Here is a 12,324-nt window from a genome sequence, read left to right on the forward strand (position 1 = left end):
GCAGCTGCTTCCACAACTCGGACATGCGGCCAGGTTTGGATCCGGCCCCCTACCTGGTCCGTAGCGCTCAGGTTTAGCTTAAATAAGGGAAGAAATACTCCCAACAAGCCTGTAAGGGTTGAGCGCACATGGAACAAAGGGACAGAAGCTATTTATTGTGACAGATGGCTGTACACTGACCCAGGATTTATAATACTGTATTACATTTCCCAAAGTCTGTTTCTGAAAATCTCTCTAATCTTTGTATGAATGAACTCGAATGCTGTCCAGGGCCCACCAGCTCAAACACGGGAAACCCTCGTTGAGCGTGGGTGCACGTCCAGAGAAACATGTAGGAGAGCATGGAGCCACAGATGGCCCCGGCACGGCCGGGCTTTGGGAAGGGCAGAGCTGGGGGCCTGCAGGCAAGGAGAGTGTGTTTTCTGGGGGTTGTTGGGAGAGGGAGGAAGGGAAGGGGGAGGACAGAGAAGTCCAGGCTGAGAGGCAGGTTTAGGAGGTCAAGGAGCGTCCTTTGCTGTGTTGTAAGTGTGCAGCAGGGGCAAATTCAGATTTCTCTGCTTAATGCAGTGCCTCTCCTCCTTGCTTCAAACTCCCCATGCTCCATCAAGTAAAAAACTTGCAGAATGCTAGCATCGCTGATGAAGCAAACGAACTTGATAAAGCTGCAGCCATGCCCTGGGCTATGGGTCTCTACTGGACACTGCTATGCCAGGGCCATGCCTGCCCCGGAGCAGCTCTCTGCATCTGGCAGCCGTTTGCTGCGTGACCCCAATGTAGTGCTGAAGCAGGGGAAGGGCTGGGAGTTTTGTGGACTGACACATAGAGACCCATCTAGGATAGATGGGCAGAGTGAGCCACTGTAATGAGGGCATCCGTGCCCGGCACGCCGCTCCTGCTCAAGGGCAGCTGCCTTACCTTGAGTGAGGGGCGAAGATGTAGATGGACCAGGAGTCTCTCTGTTTGCAGCAGGTGGGGAGACGTGCCCGTACCCATGCCTTCATGCGGTCCCTTTTGCTCTAGGAGGAAAACGTACAGCAGAAACGTACCAGGAGGAAAACACAGAACTGTTAAAAAAATAACCCAGAAACGTACCAGGAGGAAAACACAGAACTGTTAAAAAAATAACCCCCCAAAACTTCAAAGTGAAGGACTCAGGGCAATTTTTCACTGAACGCATATCTCCAAGCGCTCAGTAAAGCTGAAATAAAATGATCTTCCCCCAGAAAAGACCCCACTGGGCAGGGGAAGGAGCTCTGGCAGCCAGGCGAGGGCTGTGCCAGCCTTGCGAGCTCACAGGGTTTGGTCTTGCTTCTTCCTCCGCACGGTAATTGCATCTGGCACACAGTTAGCCAAGAGGACAAACATGATTAATAAAACCCTTGCCCGGAGGACTGATAACACGCTCCGATCAGCCTCAGTCCCTCCAGATACTCATCAGATGCTTGCCTGAATCTTCTAAAGGTTTTGGGGGGTATTTTTGTGGGTTTTTTTGTTGGTTGGTTGTTTTTTTTAATACAGAATGCTTATGTCAGAAGTTATAAAGGGAGCAGAAGGAGGGATTCTTGCTGCTTGCTGGGCTAAGCCCTATGTCCATGCACCACTGGAAAGCTGAAGAAATTGTTTGGGACCCAAGTTTTGGTCCAGGAACACAATGGTGAGCATCTGCCTCTCATTTAGCATGAACAGATTAGATGGGAGATTATAAAGCCAGAAGGTAATACCATGGCCAGCCTGACCTTCTGCATGAACATGGGCCATGCGATTCCCACAAATTAATTCCTACTTGAAACCACAGCGCATCCTCAGCCACCCGTACTTATGTTTTAGACCGTCTGCAAGGTCGTTTAAGGCCAGGAGGGCAGGTTGTAAAAGCCTTGGCCAACAGGTCAACTGACGACATGAAAAATTGGATGCCGAGGGGAAGCCTCCTCCTGGCTGCAACAGCCTCTGGATTAGGTTTGTCGCCTTCTCATCGATAGGTCTCCGAGGGGAGGTCAGGATCTTTAATCCAATTGACATTGCAGCGCTAGCGCCTTGCGTATGGACAACCAGCAGAAGCCAGGCAAACATCTCACCCAACACGCCAGGGCTTTTCCAGCCCTTCCAAATAGAAGCACCAGAAGATAAATCCACAGAGCGGTGTGTGCAATGTCACCACAATGTTTTGCATTTACAGATAAATAAAAATAAATCCTTGCTCTTTCATTACCCTTATTTCCCTGCTACCACCTGGGCTTGGATGTGCATGCATGCGGGAACGTGGCCACACAGGCTTTTTGAAGCTCTCTCCTGCAGATGTTCAGAAAAGGAGCTGCGAAGCCCAGCGCAGGAATTGCTGCTTACACCCCAGGAGCGCCCGGACCCCGGGGGCCAAGGCACTTTTATTTATTTCATCCTGGAAACAGGGAGGGGGATTCGTTCGGAGCCAAACTGTTAGCAACTGGAGGTACTCTGGACTGCAAAAATGGGATTTGTTAGGGTAATTGAGTGGAAAGGAGGAAGTGCTTTCTGTTCTTATATGCACTCAGCCAGGGGTCTCATTAGCAATGGGTAACAGCTAGCGTAGTGTCCGTTTTAATGAAAGCACTCGGTGACAACCCGAACCCTTCAGAAAAGGAAAACCACCTTGTGAAAACAACAAGAAAAGTTTGAATAACAAAAAAAGCTAGATCTTTCTACTGCTTTCTTTCAGCTGACTGTCCTTCCCTCCCCTTCTACACAAACACAGACCACGCCACGGCACACCAGTAGGTTTTGGCCATGTCTTGGGTGTTTTCAGATCCCTTTTCCAACTCCAGGCAAGGAGTCGGAACTGCTCCCTTCTCTCTAAACCGTTTAATAGAGCATGCATCCTTGGGGTTGCGTTATCCCTTCGAGCAGCCTAGTTAGTTTAATTATCCATAGATTTAACAAAGGTAAATAAATGGATAAAAATCAAGTGTCTGCTCAAAGTTGCAGTGAGAACAATTGCTACTCCAGCCTCTGGACGTGGAGTAATAGCTGCGACTCGGTCCAGTTCATTTTGCAAGCTGGAAGGTTTCCAGAAGTATCTATTATTCAAAGCAGTTCTGGTATTTATCATGGGGATTTGTAGTGAATGGTAATGCGTCAGCAGCACAGAATGCTTCTTTATATTCCTTTTGTCCAATTTTAATGCCAAAGATATTTTGGGGTTTGGCTAATTGTTGCAGCTTGCAGTTCATGGGCTAAATCAGATAACAAAGGCAAAAAGTGATCTTCCATCATGTCTCTCTATTCAGTGTGTTAGAGTAAGGGTGAGCACTGGGCTCGGCCGGCGCTGGCTCAGTCAGGGCTGCAGCCTGGCTGCTCTGTACAGGGCCAAGTACATCCACAGAAATCTAAAGTCAAAGGAATTACTCCAGATTTCCACCAGTGGAACAGCGCAGTTCTGTTAATTTGAGCCAAATGTAAGATATTTGTGAAATAAAACCTAAGCATTTCCAGCCTAAGTCCCATCAAATGCTTTCTCCGTGAGGTCCAGACACGCATCAACTGCTTACAATCAGGCTGATTGCTGCTTAAGCCTGCATTATGTTCAAAGCGATATATCAATTATGTGGTTTAAATCATATCTGTTTGTTCATAAAACACACCTGGACAGGATGAATAAAGATGTGGGGGGAGAAGAAAACTACGCTTTAATTCAGTTGCCAGTAACTTAGACAAAATCTCCCTGGGTAAGACCACCCAAACTCCCCCCGCCGGCACGCAGGCAGGAGCCAAGACGTGGTGCGATGCTGGCTGCTAACAGGCAGCGGTGCTGCCTTCACCCGGCAGCACGCTAACAGGACCCTCCGATCCCACAGCAAGGAGAACTGCTGATAAATAACTGCTTTTTTTTTAGGACTTTCAGATATTAATGTACTTCTGAGGGCAGGATGAAAGGCAGTTGGCATTAAAAGATGACTGATGCACTCCTTGGAGTAAGGGAGAGGCTTAGATTTATAAAAGATTTATTATAAGGATGGGGGGAAACTGCTGAAAAACACTCTACAAGCTGCAACGGACCTCTAGGCAAGCTGGAAGCTGCACAAAGGCACTTGGGACCTGATTATTTAATTTTAAATATGCAGCAGGGGCAGGCTGAGAGGGTTTGGGGAGCGGCTGGACTGCACACCACAGAAAAAAAGTGCAATAGGCAAAGGGGAAAGGAGCCGCAATTGCAACACGCAATGAGGTTTCTGGGAGGAGGGGACACATTTAGTTGCAGATTCAATATTTCCCTGACTTTCTGCTCTGAGCACTCAGCAATTTGGGTAGGAAAGCACCCAAAAGCATCCAAAATCCAGCAGACGTGAACAACAAAGACCTCACAGCAGATCCCTGATCTTGGTCACAGCCACGCGAACCCAACCAGGCAGCAGATCGCTCTCTCCGTGAAGTTTCTCCTTGCCTGCATTCATGCAATGAAGAACAGATTTCAGTCCCCTGGTTTTATACTTCTAGGGAGAAGAGCTCTCAGGGGCCTGATTCTGGCCCCTCGGAGGGATGTAAATTCAGAATAAACTCATTGAAGGCAGCGGAGCGGCACTAATATAATGGGAGCCTGGGAGATCCAAACGAAGCCTTTGCACTTCCTTTTATTTCTGCGCAGAGGCAATCAAAACCAGCCAGCAAGGAGAGATGTGAAGCTTTGTTGCAGAAGGGCATATTTAGGATTACTTTGATCTGAATAACAGTTGAGTTCTTTTCTTCTTTTGTTGGTGGGGGAGTTTTGAGTTTTATTTTTTCCACTTCAAAAATAATTACTTTTTTCTGACTTTGTCAAGGCTAATTTAGGGGCAAAGCATCACCCCAAATGTCAGGAGGGAATCATAAAAGGGAAGCTCCGCAACCTGGGGGCTCATTTTGCTAATCTAAGCAATATTTCCGATCCATCTGGTTTAGTGATTTGCAGTGAAGACATATTTCGGAGCATGGGGAAAGGCACCGACCAGCTGCAGATGTCCCAGTTGTGGCTATACCATGGGCTGGGACACAATTTATTTACCCTATTTTGCCTATTCTTTCCCTAGGCATTTGCTTCTGACCACTCCATGGGAGAGAATTGAGGGACCTTTGGTCTAACCCTCCGTGGCCAGACGTCGGCACACAGAAGACGACGTTTGGTTTACGCTAAAAGCAGCTGTCATAATAAAGATTAAAAACATGCATCTTATTCAACAGCCTATCGTCAGCACTGGCTGGGGCTGCAGGGCTGGGTGGGATGGGAGAGGAGGGACACGTCCCATCACACGATGCCCAGAGCAAGGGAGGCTGCTGGCTTCTGATCTCACGCGGGGGAAGGAAGGGACCTGCAGGATGTTTGGACCAGGTGAGCTGGAAAAAGCAGCAGATGTTGGAGCATGAAAAAAATCCCTAGCTAGCAATAAAGAGCATTGATCACTTTTAGTAGTGTTTTTTCCAGAAATAATTACTCCTCCTTTTCGTAAAAATTCAATTTATTTTATGGAGGTTAAAAACCAGGTTAAGACAATCAGTAAAAATCCCAGGCTGAGGATCCATGCTGGAGATGTAATGGGATAATGGCTTTTTTTAAAGGCAATTCACGGCTGAGCGACTCCATTCTGCCAGCACTAACTCTCTTTCTCCTCCTGTTCCTTCTCTGGAGTCACCGCTGCCTTTCACATCCCTTCACACGCTCCAAATTCCATTTTCATTCAACAAACTCAGTGAAATACAGTGAAATCATGTCCACAAGCTGCAGCTTTCCTGTTCTCAGTACCACCCCAGTTACCATCACGTGGCTCTACCCAAACCCCATCCATTTCACCAACAGAAACAGAGTTACCTCCTGGGGGGTGACACATCAGACCATCACATTTTTAAGCCTGAGAACAAGGTAAAGTGAAACAAAGAGCTACCCTGGGAAGAGCAGAAAACACCCAAAAACTGTCCCAGGGCTATCCCGACACACACGCAACAGCTGGGACAGTGGGCATCCTGCCGCCCAGCTCAACCCCCTCTCTGCCAACCATGCAGAAAACCTTGGAAAAGCAGCCGAATTCCTTTTATTCCCTTAAGATACAAACATCCACGTGGAAAAAGAGCCAGGGACCCTCTTCCCTTCCCTGCGCTTACAGCCCTTTTAGCTAATATTTGCTAAATGGCACTTTTCAGGCCCGTGAAAGAGAGATGCTTATTGGCTTAATGCCTCTTCATACAGAAATTAATGCAAAGCCTTTGAAATTACCACTGTCTCTATGGGACTAACACCGCCATGGGAATGGGGGCCAAACTCTGCCCTTTATTTGCCTGTTGATGTCAATAGAAATTGTCTGATGCTGGGGGGGGGGGAGAAAGCTGAATAATGGTTGAAGAGCAGGGAAAGTTACTTGGTTTTTTAAAAAAAAAAAAAAGGAGAAAATAAAATCAGAACAGTGTGTATTTCCAAGAGATAGCCTTCACTTTGCACCTTTTAGTGGAACCTGGGGAGTTTTGCCCTGATCTCTCCATCATGAACGATCTGATAATGCATTGAAATACTTAATAAGATAGATGCCAACCCCATTTCTGATGGCACCCACAGCCCAGACACCTTCTGGTGCTCTTCTGGGTGACTCTCAGTCTGGGGCTGGTGGTGATGGCCAGACCTAGTCCCTGCAACAGGCCATTGCTTCTCACCCACTCGCGCACCCCTGAGGCAGGTACAAGCATCGCTTTGACAAGGAAAAAAGCCAAAATAAGCGCTTAGCATTTCCTTACCATGTTGCCTTCGTCATCGCAGTCATCACAGTCCTGTCGGGGGTCATCCAGGTGGAGCTGGTGCAGCAGCAGACCCGGCGAGGTCTTCCCGTTGCAGTCCTGGTGCTCAGAGGTGGAGGTTCGGCTGCTGTGCATGCTGCTGGTTCGGTACAGGGAAGGCACCTGCAGGGTATCCTGGAGGTCGAAGGAGCCTTTTGTTTCCAGCGATTCCATGCGATGAGGCAAAGAGCCATTGAAGCTGCCGGCCCGGCTGGAGCGCTCCTCATCCGAGCTCTCCCCTTCCTCTGAGCTCTCCTTCCCCTCCCCGGAGAGGAGGGATCTGCGCTCGCCGCTTTGCCCCCGACGCTTGAGGCTGGGGGCCCGGCCGATGCTGTTCCAGCTGGAGCGGCGGCTGTTCCAGCTGCTGCTGGCACGCCAGGGGCTGTGTGGGGAGCTGCGGGTGCTGGGCTGCGGGAAGGACAGGGAGAGCATCAGCCCAGTGCCACCCACCCCGTGCCGGACTGCTGCTGCGCCAGCTGGGGCGGATGGATGGATGGATAACCCCGCAAGCCCAACGGACACATGCTGAGCATCCACAGGAGGAGGTGACGTGAGTACCGGGGACTTAAGCTCGTAGGCGGCGGGGTCCATGGAGACGCCGCTGGCCCGGCGGGACTCATAGCCCTGCGCTGCGTCTCCGAACATGGCACTCTTGGGCATGGGCATCGGCGTGGCAGCGGTGTGTATGATGAGCGGCGGGGTCAAGCTCTTCTTCAGCTCCGGGTGGTCACTCAGGGCCATCACTGGAAGACATGAGTGGGTTTTAGGTGTCATACCTCAAGGGGCACATCTACGACCTGCTCTTAGGGAAGCAAAGCAGCTGCACAGAGATGGCTCTCCTCCAAGCATCAGGAGGATGGGGGCCAAAAAGCCATTCTGGAGAGCTGGGAACCTGTCCTTCAGCCTACCAGGGGGGCAAGGGGATGTAAATCAGGGATGGGATCCAGTGCCAACAGGATCAGATACCAATGAGAGAGGAAAGCAGATACAGATCATCACCTGCTGCCCCTCAACCCTCCAACCAACACTTGCCAGCTCCAACCTTGAGAACCTCCTTGCCCATGCTGGGCTCCATCCACCCTCCTTCCCTGCAGCTTCTCCACCTGTGCCCCTGCACAGACACCCCGAAAGCCCAGACGTCTGTCTTGGTGGGGAGATTACAGCTCAAACGCCATCATGTCTTTCTCCATCTGCATCCCACGATCCCACCCCACGCTGCATGCCTGCTGGCCTTGGTTGAGCCTGTCACAGCTTGGACTACTCTGTTCTCTCTAGGAGGGCTCCTCCCTTCGGGACGCGTTGTTTTCACAGCAAAAGCAAGGTTTCTGCGGAAAGGCCTGTCCTCCCAGGGTTGTTACTCACAGGCTGGATTCGACAGGTTCTTCTTAAGTCCTCCCTCCTCTTCTAGGCTGCGGGGAAAGAGATCCCCCTCGGAATCAGACTTGGAAGCATCACCCTGGAGCAAAAGAGAAGGCGTCAGCAAGGACGGCGAAGGGCCATGGTGCACGGACACCCCTCTGAAAAAAATGGATTCCCGTCTCCAACACCACACCTACAGATCCACTGAATTTCGTACCACGATGCAACATCACCTTTCACAAAATGACGCATGCACGTATTTATACCACAGACTAATTAACCTCCTACCAGGAAGACAGACTGCCTCTGGCTACAAACACGGTCCCAGAAAGGGATCAGAAAAAAACCCTATTGCTTAATTTTTGCTGCTGGAATTGCACACTGGGCAAATATTAGGGAAGGACAGATATCTGATGAGCAATTTTGGGACAAAAATTGACCCTATTCATCTCTCAATTTAGACGCTATGGCTTAAAACTCCCCGTGTGTGGCTCTTTCTAGTGATGCTTCGATGAAGCAATCCAGGATTCAGAAGGGGCTCAAGGGACCCCACTTTCCAACGCAGCTAACGGGCATATGTCGATGGATGCCCCACCAGCACAGAGAGGATCCAGGTGGCAGAACCTGATAAGCTGGCCATTCCCTTCCCAGCTGCAACACACAACAGAAACAGAAGTTTTGGCGATTTATGCTGTATCATTTGGGGGATTTAAATTCCACTGTATCATTTCGAACGCCGGGGGTTGAGCAAGAGCTGCCCTCTTTGACACGGGCCCACCCTCGGGAGGAGAGAGAAGAGGTTTACCATTGCTCGCAGCGTGGTGCCCGGGCTCTCGCTTGGTCTTGCGGCACGGACCTGCTTAGGGACGTCCCTGTGCGCCCCACTGATTCTGTCCATTGGCACTGCAGAAAGGCGCTTAGGGTGTGGTATAGTCAGGATAACCCGACAGGCAATGGTGCTCGCCAGAACGACACTCATCCAAAAGAAGAAGATTTGTGGCTGAAACCACTGCTCTGGCAAAGGGCACCAAGCCCTGTCGTGATGTACGTCGGGAGGGAGGTGAGGTGGGAAGGGAGGGAGGATGCTGGGATGAAAGAAGCCAAGCAGACCCTCACTTCAGCTGGGAGAGACCAGGAGCCCCAGAAAACCCACCAAGGCTACGCTGTGCCCCTGGGAGCCCTGGCCAGCGCTGCGGAGGTTTGGTGCTTGGGTACGTGTTAGCTGTAAAAAACCAGAGGGGCCCCAGCATGGGACTGGAGGAGGAGATGGCATCCGACACAAGGTCCAGTGCCCTGCGCCTCTTTGTTCGGCAAAACACCAGAGGGATGAGCCCTAATACTCCCCTATGGGGTCACTAAACAGTTAAGGGGATTTTTTCCAGGCAGACTGGACACTCTCAGACACATGTTTTTAAGGCATAGGAGAGTGTGATGTGAAGTGTTGGCTCAAAACTTCCCCTCCTGAGGATCCAGGACTTCTGTGCTATTCAGGAAAGCTCATCCTGCAGGACGCAGACTGGGAAGGTCAGGAATGCACCTTGCAAAGGGGAGCAGTAAAGTCAGGCTGGCCTGAACTTCGCTGGAGTCAAAACTGTGTCTCCGTATGAACAGGGGCTCCAGCTGGCTCCAGGTACGCTCCCAGCAAAGGCTCCCGGCTCAGCCCATCAGTGGGCCTGCCAGGAATTACTCATTCTCCCTAATGGGTTATTAAAAAGGAATAAATAACAGGGAGAATTTTTTGTGATTTGTATTCCTGGAGTGCTCTTTAACAGCCCAAAGGAAAGTTTTAGGGTGCACAACGAGATGTGTGCCGAGATGGAAAAGCAGAGCTATGTGGGGACCTCCCACCCGCTTCCCCAGCACCAAACCCCACATCTGGAGGGCAGAAAGCATCCCCTCCGAAACACCACGTGCCAGACTCAGTACGGTGCAGGCAAGCATCTCGCAGCCGGGGCTGCTGCCCGTTACCTGTTCTTGCACTCCCAGTTTGCCTTTCTGGATAGAAAAGGGGTTATGAGAGAACAGGGAGTTAAAATCCTTTTGGGAAACGAGGGTATGTCAGGATGGACCATATGGTACAACGACTAAAGCAGCCTGTACCGAAGAGGACTGACACACTGGGATACGATGGGAAAGGGCTTTTGTGCCGAGGGAAAAGCCAGACTTCTCGGAAAGGACAGAAAGGAAAGGGAGCAGTAAAGAGAAAGATGAGGTTGGCAGAAGAGTAAGGTTTGGGACGTGCTGCACTCTGGAGATCCATGGCTTCCTCAGACCTGAACGGGACCATTTCGCACCCTGACCAGCTCTGCAACGCAGCATTGCGCCAACAGTCCCAGCATCCTGGCCAGCCTTTCTGGGACATGCCACAGCGCAGCTGCCGCCGTCCTACCCTGTCCTGCCGAGCACGGGGCTCCCCCCACACGTGTCCACAAACAGGCTTGATTCCAGGTCCCTTCGCTCCTGGGCACCCTCCTGCGCCTGCGTGGTGGAGGGAGTGCTTGGCGGGCATGGTCAGCAATCAGCATCGCCGTCCGCAGCCCTAGGGAGATCCCCGGGATGCGACAGCCCCGTGGGGAGCCTTCCCCAGGGCAGGCATCCAGAAAGAGGTCGGGCAAGAGCCAGGGCTGGAGCCACATCAGCTGCCCTGAAGCACCCACCTTAATTTACCTGGCTGCCCCAGAGAAGGAAGGGACTTAAAATCAAGGCTGACTCAACAATGAGGACAACAAAGAGGAAAGAAAAAACAAAAACACCCCCAAAACACCCAAAAAAACCCCAAAAGAACAACAGCTACTACAATGAGAACAGCACCACGGCGTGTGACCAGGCACCACGAGAGACAACCACGGTGGGCGGTGGGATGTGCTGTGTACGTACCCCCGACGAGTCGACAGGCAGCTGAATACAGCTTAACTGCCCACTCGCGTCTTCTCGCTTGGAGATCTCCTGAAGGAGAAACGGGGGGGGAAGGAGGGGGGAGGAAGGGGAAGGGGGGTTCAATTTTCACAGTTTCAACAGCAGGACTGAATAGGGAATCAAAAAACACACAAGGCAGGGAAGGAGAGGGGAGGGGGAGAAGGGCAGCGTGCAGCCACGATGGAGAGCCGGGCTGGGGCACCCACTCCACTCGGCGCAGGGAAGGGGTGGAAGATCTCAGATGGAGAGAAGCCCTTCGAAGGGACCAGCCTTACCTTTAAATTAAGTGTTTTGAACAGAGCTTGCTTCAGCTCCTCAGTGATAATTGTGCTAATGAAACACCAGCTAATTATTGAAAACATTATTATATATCTTTTTTTTTTTTTGCAGCAGCATAATAGGATCTTTATTTATTACGCCTTCATTAAGCGGCAGAGGAGTCCTTTAATGAATGTTTGATTAACACAGTATCAGTCCTCTTACGGCCAGGTGAAATACCTCATTTAAGGAAAGCCACCAGAATCTGCTGTGAGTTCAGATCCCTCCTCACCCCCATTAGTGGAGATACCGGTTTAAATCAGCCGGGTTCCCAAACACGGCAGGGGGACACAGCATCTCTCCACAGCACCAGAAGTCAGTCTTTCCCTACCCACTCGGAAAGCACATGTCATTTTTCACCTCATTGTGTTTCCCCTTCCTCAGGGGTGGCTCTCCCAACGCTCCTCGGCACATCTCGGCAGCGTGGCAGTGCCTGGTCCCGTCCCGCGGGGCTGTGGGAGGTTACGCACTGTGGCAGGAGGGCACAGGTTGTCCCACCGGCTTAAGTTCTTGCCTACAGGGTAGATGATCTTTCCTCCAGTTGCTACAAGGGATGCAAAACTCATCCCACTCTAGGCTGGGATGAAGAGTTTAAGACCGATCAGCTCTGGGATCTGGATGTTTGGACAACGGTGTCTTGCTAGCGATGTAACGGACACTTAATTTAAAGTCTTTGGTTGCAACAGAGAGACATGGAAAAGCCATCAAAAGAGAAAACATGGAAACACTTTTCCTTCAGAAGGAAAATCCCACTGAAACCGATAGGAATGCACAAGGTAAAGGATGCAAGAAAACACCATCCAAAATCCCTACTGTGGGAGAAGGGACTGTTGTCTCTGGTTAAAGCCCAGAAGAAGTCCAAGTCCTTATTTCTTCAAGGATGCTACATCCAGAGAGCACGTAATGTCCTGCAGAGGAAAGGATGGAGGGGCTGGAGGACCTGGGGTGCCAGGGAGGGAGGGAGGG

At 50.9% G+C, this 12,324-nt stretch overlaps 1 protein-coding gene across 18 annotated transcripts in view; it reads right to left on the reverse strand.

Annotated features, from left to right (window-relative positions):
• CACNA1G (calcium voltage-gated channel subunit alpha1 G) overlaps window positions 1-12,324 on the reverse strand; it is a 150,799-nt gene that overhangs the window by 49,264 nt on the left and 89,211 nt on the right. For 12 of the 18 annotated variants that reach the window (XR_008238190.1, XR_008238188.1, XM_052807442.1 and 9 more), the window contains exons 15-19: window positions 11,002-11,070; window positions 8,128-8,221; window positions 7,324-7,508; window positions 6,727-7,173; window positions 916-1,016 (exon numbers count right to left, since the gene is read on the reverse strand). Coding sequence is in view for 16 of the 18 variants with exons in the window: in XM_052807442.1 (XP_052663402.1) it covers window positions 916-1,016; window positions 6,727-7,173; window positions 7,324-7,508; window positions 8,128-8,221; window positions 11,002-11,070 (896 nt within the window). In the remaining 2 variants the exon portion in view is untranslated. Of the gene's footprint in view, window positions 1-915; window positions 1,017-6,726; window positions 7,509-8,127; window positions 8,222-11,001; window positions 11,071-12,324 lie in introns of all 18 variants that reach the window. The other 6 variants (XM_052807441.1, XM_052807438.1, XM_052807439.1 and 3 more) reach the window with 3 other exon arrangements.

The sequence above is a fragment of the Harpia harpyja genome, chromosome 14 (assembly GCF_026419915.1).
Source record: "Harpia harpyja isolate bHarHar1 chromosome 14, bHarHar1 primary haplotype, whole genome shotgun sequence".
NCBI classification, from domain to species: Eukaryota; Metazoa; Chordata; class Aves; order Accipitriformes; family Accipitridae; genus Harpia; species Harpia harpyja.